At 44.3% G+C, this 7255-nt stretch overlaps 1 protein-coding gene across 2 annotated transcripts in view; it reads right to left on the bottom strand.

Moving 5' to 3' along the window:
• Window positions 1-5100: 5100 nt before the first annotated feature.
• LOC102786526 (rho GTPase-activating protein 7) overlaps window positions 5101-7255 on the bottom strand; it is a 118136-nt gene continuing 115981 nt past the window's right edge. For both annotated transcript variants that reach the window (XM_087847531.1, XM_087847532.1), the window contains exon 17: window positions 5101-6281. In XM_087847531.1, the coding sequence (XP_087703657.1) occupies window positions 6173-6281 (109 nt within the window). In that variant the 3' untranslated portion in view covers window positions 5101-6172. The remainder of the gene's footprint in view (window positions 6282-7255) is intronic.

The raw sequence follows: 7255 nt of genomic DNA, 5'->3' as shown, positions 1-7255 counted from the left end.
AAAAAGATAGTTACGGATCGGGACTCCCCGATCCTTACTGCGCATGTGCAAAGTCGGACCGTACAAATCGGGTCTACCCGATCCGTACCGCGCATGTGCAGATGTTTTCTTCTTCTTCTGTTCGTTTAATGGCAGTGTACTCCCCAGTGTACGAGGATACTGCCACCTGCTGACTGAGCGAATGAACCGCATTGTAAAATGAATTGGCGTCATTACAAACGTGTGTTAAATTTGATTTAGTGATAGTCGAGTGTGTTTATGCTTGTCTGTGAGGAGAGGATTGACTGGAATAGTGATGATGATGTCCGCTATCACTGTCAATTGTCAGTAAACACTTAATCTGGCTGATGAATCTTCACGTGACACATTGCTAAATCAATATTATTAAGTCTGTAATTAGGCGCCATTCGTCTTATTTTACGGCGCTGTTGTTCAATCGGGGGACGCTCTCTGTTGAGGAGAAAAGCATGAATTTGTTTGTATACGGATTATCCATTGTTTAAATGTCCCGGGCAGTCGAAAAGGAGACAGAGCTGTTGAGAAATGCTAGGAGCTAACTGGGCGCTAACCGTATCATTCAAATATATTGACTGTCGCAATGTTGGCAAAGAGAGGAAGTGACGTTCGATTTGCGCATGCGGGGTACCGATCGGGTTTCCGGTACGGATCGGGTAGTGACAGGCCGCGTACTTAAAGACCGCTAAGGCCGGAAGTGCGAGGCTTGTGAAATGGGACGGTCTAGCCAACGTCGCGCTGCCCAGGTTGCCTAGCAACCATGATACTAACAGCTGGAAACGTTTCATACAGCTTTGTTTGACAGAAATGAAGGAGAAAATCTTTTGTTCATTTGTTTGTTTGTTTCTACATGAGCTTTGATCATTCTCTGATTAAGCTCAGCTATTGAACGGCGTATATTTTAAAGTAAAGGCTTTAAAACCAAGTTAGTACAAACGTCACTAATGTCACATGACTTTGCCGACGTGTGGCCAACAGTAATGTTTTAATGTTCTTCGTTATTAAACATTTGCACATAAATAAGTGACATAATATTCAGTACTTACTTAAAGTTTACTCTTCGGGCGCCCCCATTCGCTGTTTTTTTTTTTTTTCAGCAAAATTATCCACACCCACCGCCGCGCTAGGCATTCTGGGATATGTTGGGCCACGAAGTCTACACCGCCACGTCCTTAAAATTCAGGGAAATGAAGGACGCATTTGAGGGCTGCATTTCGAGCAGCCTTCGAATTGGGACAGCCTTCGTCGCGTCGCTGTGACGTAATCGGCCTTAAAATGCGGCCTTTAAGGCTGCAGACCCTGAATTGGGATACAGCCAAGGCCTCAGCTGCACTGGTCCGCGACCATCTGGCAACCTCCTGCAGGAGAACACGTGTGACAGGTTAGCAAGTCCCCCCTCGCGATTGCAGCAGTCGTCCACAGTTGCTAGCAACTATTCAAGCAATAGTACCCTTCAAAAAGTTGCTCCTTTTGAAACGTGGAGGCACAAAGTTTACTTTTGAAGGTGCACCTTCTCCGGTCCAGTTTGCATTGTAAGTTTTACCACGTCTTTGCTGGTAGTTGGCAAGTGTTTGCAGACAAGTTGGTGCTTTTCATTAGAATTATGGGCAACTGCACGGGCAATATACCAAACAATCATACACAGGTTTTTAGTGCAGTGTATTCGGTTAGCTAGTTAGTTTGTAATGTTAGCTAGTAATCTGAGAGCCCCAATATCCACACAAAATAAAAATGCACAAAGGGCTTTGCTAACAGCAGTTGTAGCATCATTTAGACTCGAGCTTTCACCTCTGCTGTATTTCCGGTTTTCACCGTGTCTCGTCTTCTTCAGACACCGAACTCGTTCCTTTAAAGGTTTGCGTAACACGTTAATCACACAAGTCCACAGATTGACTTAAAGCTTTTTTCAGTGTGAAGTGTTTTGCATGTATTTCGACTCTAATCGCTTTCCTCTGCGTCGCCCACCCCGCGTCCCCGACTCTGATGTATGGAAAGTCACATTTGATTCGCGCTGCATTTCAGATAACGATTCGTCTTCACTTTTCATGACTCGTGTGAGAAAGTGGTCTTTGTTTCTCAGAAACTCAAAGTGTGAGGCAAACAAACCCATTTGATGAACTTAATTATACATCACACACTTCCTCGAGGCAGCCCGCGAGCTTGTAATTGTTGAGTCTGCCTTTACCCCCCAGACAGATGTGCACTGCGGTAGATATAAAAATTGTATGTCTCCAAGAATGGCCACAAGCCATACAACAGTTGTTAGAAGACTTCTGAAGATGTCTTCCTGTGACCCATCTTTGAAGCTTATGAAAAATATAAAGTCTCTTTCCTTTCTAGTTGTCTCTTATCGTCCCATACGTCCCGGGACTTTATCTCAGTACCTTCTCAGGCAATGATTCCTTCATGAAACATTCATCAGGCTTCCGCAGAGCCTCTGTTTTAGTTTATTCTTTTATTCTTTTGGGTGCTGCCACGCTGCTGCTGCTGCTGAAGGACGGCGTTAAAGGTGTTTTGACAGTCGCCCCGGGAGGAGACCGCTCGCTATGCCACCGCCACCTCAGTAACACCTGCAGAAGCAATAACCCTCCTGCCTCAGTGGGAGAGACGATTATCATCACTCAGTCCTTTCAGCTGAAGTTTATTCCCTCTCCTTTATGTCTCGCGCTGGGTTTGAAGGACTGGGTGGTTTTGGGGCCTGGCGGTTGGTGACGACGTCTGTGGAGATCAAAGCTGCTGAACAACGTGCTCAGGGACGGGACGGGGGCTCACCTGAGAAGTGCAGGTAAAAAGCAGGTCTGTACATACAGCCACAAAGATGCAATCTGTTTGTTTGTGTCGGCAGATTAAACTCCAATTTTCTTTATCATCTTCAGCATGACTTTGGAAAGTGAGGTTCTGGAGAAGTGGGATTGAGTAGTTTGAATTGTCTAGACCAGGGGTGTAAAACATGAGGCTGCGGGCCCAGAAAGGGCCGCAAAGACTGCAATCAGATTTGGAAAATGTTAAGGAAAGCATAAATGTTCAACTTTGCAGGACTGTGAGTAAATAACTGTAATTTAACTTGTTAAATCAACAGCTTTACTGTTTTTTTCAGCTTTTATTTTGGTGAATTTTTACATTTGAAAATTAATGAATGTAGATTTTAGCTTTAAAACGGTTTCAGCTGAGAGGGTTGTGCATACTGAAGCATTACATCAATGCAAAAAATGATTTTCATAATTACCAAATAATTCGTTAAGCATTGTAATTTCATGTTTTATTTTCTTGTTGTGACAGATTCCCTCTTTATTCAACTGTCTCTTCTCTGTTTCCCAGTGTCGACGTCCTTCTGAAATCCTCGTTTCATAAGAAACTTTTCAAAACTTAAACTCTGTTCTTTACCTTCTAAGATAAAGTTTTACTTGTGTTTCTGGTTATATTTAAATTGCATGTATTTTGCTGCCACTGTGGGGCATGACTGTAGTCTGTCTTTACAGAGCACATGTCAGCTTGAGTCCATTCTGGCGACGTTATCATCCCACTGGACCCGTGTCTGCGTTTGTCTCAGGAATGTAAGTCCAGTAATCTTTTAATCTTTTAACTCCAGTTTTGGTCTCCACCACCTCTTGAGGTATAAAACCCCCACTTGTATTACGGCTCAGTAATAACATAGTAACAGAAAATGAAAGGATTAATAAGTTATATATAGTAACCAAAGTATTACCCAAGTAAAAGCATAGTTGTTCTGCCTTTTATAACTTAAATGGGATATTATAGTTGTAAACTGCCCTAGAGCTCCCTCTAGTGGCTGCTTTGTAATATGGGTTCGGTTACTTTGGGAAAGAAAAAATGAGAACGTGAAGAAGAAATAAAAGATGGCGGAAAGTGATGCCGTAATGTTATTGTTCTAAGCTGATACGGACCTTAAAATGTTGTTGCCTTGGACAAGATATGTCTGTAAGTATTAATGTCGATAAAATAATTATTATCTTTTGTTTTGTGTAAAAATGGTTCGATAATTTGTACATTTGAAAGTTTTATCTTGTTAGCTTGCAGTAAGAGTGTAACAAGCTAGTTTTCAATGTTAGTTAGCTAATACAGTATTTTGTACTTTCAGTTTTACGATGGTCAAAGAGAAGGCAATGGTCAGAGGCCATTCTTCAATAAATCAGCGCAAAAAGGAAAATAAGTCTGGTTATTGCAGCATCGTTATCTCGCTGTCTAGCTGGTGAAACTAAGAGACTCAGGGCGAGGACAGCATAATAGTATTAACAATGAGTACATTTGGATTATGCGGTCCCCAACCGGGCCACGGACCGGTTTATGTCCGACAATATTTCCATGGACCGGCCTTTGAGGTGTCGTGGATGAATACAACAAAATAAGACCAGCACCAGTACCAAAAACATAAGATTTATTCATAACACATGGGAAAAGACCCAGGGAAACCAAGTTAACGATTAAAAAGAAATAAAAATAACGATAAAAACCATACATTTCATACCCGAGCCTCAACTCTCGCGGCCCGGTGCCAAACGACCCGTGGACAGGTGCACGTTATTTTGTGATTTCTTGGCCGGCTTCTTGAACCTTTGACCTGAGTTCATCCAAAGTTCAGCTCGTGATGTTTTAGCACCATATGGAAGAACAGACTTGTATGGAAATGAAACCGCCTGCAGGGACTTCTGTTTTCTCTCATTTGCGTCTCTTAAAAGCCTGTTTGGACCGGGGCGCGACGTCTTTGCCCCGATGAGTATTTTTACTTCACGTTTCTGTCTTATCACGTTTATCAGCAGTTTAACCATGTGATCTGAGAGATGAATCAATAAGATATGCAAATTAGCCTTATGCAAATTAGACACGATTTGCATAATACGTTGCATGTTTATGAGGAGGAGGAAGAGGTGAGGGTTGGAAGGTTTTTTGGGATCGCACTGCCAGACTTATTAATCTCTTGTGCTTCAGTGGCGCAGTGTGGCACCTCATCTTCACGCCGCCTGCCGTTTCCCCCGCCTTCCCGCAAAATTACAGTCGGTAATCTGTTTGGCACTCAGGAGAGTCACAGAGGAGAGAGAGGGGGAGAAATAACAACAGGAAGCAGGTTTGAGGAGAAATAAACATTTTAATTAGGTGTTTGGCACGGATAGGTTTCACACACAAAGCCGGGAATTAAATAACATATCTGGATAGAACATTTGTATTCAGATGTACTTTAAAGTTAAATAATCTGATATAGAATTTATGACTTTTTCATGCAGTATTCAGGTCAAGCAGGCTTTAAAAGCAACACTCGAACATCTGTACAAGAATAAATACAAAGTTCAAAAAAAATCCTGGAGTTCGGCCTCCGAGTTTTCACCACCGCGGCGTCGTCCCGTGTAGAGGTAGATATCGCTCGTCTGCGAACCGTCACAGGAGCGAATTCAGAAGTTACGGTGATGGCAAAAAGTGTGTCGGCATTAGAAAGTCCACTTTATCACAGGCATCACCGCCCTGCAGTCACCGCCAAGCTCGAGAAAGACGATTTGCTCGTCTCTCCTCAGATTTTTCCCGATTGGTTTAGCCGGACCGTCTCTAGAACCGTCGAGCCGACTTCACAGCTTTCGATGTCCTTTTAAGGCGTTCAGGCCGGCCGCACGTCTCCTTTTCTTTGTTCTCGGTCACAGGTTTGATGCAGCGGCCGCTCTCTGGTGGCTGAAAGTCTGCTTCCTGTCCTCGCTTCCTGACTTTGTCCCGGCAGCTTCCCCTGCCTCCTTCTCTTCCTGCCGGTGATGCCATTATTCCAGAAGTCACACTTGCTCCTTTTTTTTCCTCAAAGTCAAACCAGCCTCAGCTTTTTCACCCTCCCATCAAAACGTCCTTTGTCAAAGCTCGCCACGCTTTGCATTTTTGTGTGTCTGTGTGTGAACTTGAGTGTGAAGCGTAACAGGCACAGCAGGGAGTGCAGAGGTGCTGCTGGCAATCCGCAAGGTCACCCACAGTAAAAAGCAAACATATAGAGAAAACTCCAACGGCAGAGTTTTAAAACTTCCAGAAAGACGTAGGACGGCGCCGGTGCGGTCCGCCCTGTTTCGTCCTGCATTCTGCTTGGTTTGCAGTTCAACCAGACGTGAAGAAGAGTAGGAGGAGGAGGAGGACGAGCGCTCCAGATGAGCCTGACTTTCTCTGCATGGGCTCATATCTTTGTTTCTTTGTACTCTGCTCTGAAGGAGTCTTTGATGGCCAGCAGACCGGAGGCCAGGCGGAGTCCGCTCACCTTGCTGTGCCACTCCTGCGACCGACCCCTGGAAGATAAAACACAGAGGAGGTGTGTCAGCGGGAAAAAGGTGGGATAGGAAAACTATTACACCATTAGGCACACAAACGACAACACAAGTGACATCATGTCTGCTGCTGTTCGTTTTTGTAACCTCCTGAGTTTTGGCGCCACAGCAGGACCAAAACACAAGTTGTGTCAGATTTCAGGGAGACGCAGCAGCAGTTTGAAAAGATGACACTCGAAAAACACCTAAATCAGCTCTGATGAGGTTTCGCCTGAGTGGCGACACCTGTCGTTCAGGACTTACACTGCTGTGCTGGTTCAGTCTTCTGATTTTGAACTCAAGTCTCCATCAATGGCTTTAGATCAGGATCAAAAATAGCTTCAAAAATGTGGAATAAAGGCTGAAACACACCGAGCGCATTAGGAACAAACGTGGAACTCAGAATTTTACAGCTCAAACTTGTCGTGTGACGTGTGGTCATCTTATCTTAATGACCTTGTAGTACCATATCACCCTATTAGAGCACTTCGCTCTCGCTCTGCAGGCCTACTTGTTGTTCCTAGAGTATTTAAAAGTAGAATGGGAGGCAGAGCCTTCAGTTTTCAGGCCCCTCTTCTGTGGAACCAGCTTCCAGTTTGGATTCAGGAGACAGACACTATCTCTACTTTCAAGATTAGGCTTCAAACTTTCCTTTTTGCTAAAGCATATAGTTAGGGCTGGACCAGGTGACCCTGAATCCTCCCTTAGTTATGCTGCAATAGACGTAGGCTGCCGGGGGATTCCCATGATGCATTGAGTTTTTCCTTTCCAGTCACCTTTCTCACTCACTATGTGTTAACAGACCTCTCTGCATTGAATCATATCTGTTATTAACCTCTGTCTCTCTTCCACAGCATGTCTTTATCCTGTCTTCCTTCTCTCACCCCAACCAATCACAGCAGATGGCCCCGCCCCTCCCTGAGCCTGGTTCTGCCGGAGGTTTCTTCCTGTTAAAA

The sequence above is a fragment of the Neolamprologus brichardi genome, chromosome 10 (genome assembly GCF_056152115.1).
Source record: "Neolamprologus brichardi isolate AB-2024 chromosome 10, ASM5615211v1, whole genome shotgun sequence".
Classification (NCBI taxonomy): domain Eukaryota; kingdom Metazoa; phylum Chordata; class Actinopteri; order Cichliformes; family Cichlidae; genus Neolamprologus; species Neolamprologus brichardi.
The sequence above is the reverse complement of the archived record's forward strand: the minus strand, read 5'-3'. Positions and strand labels throughout refer to the sequence as shown.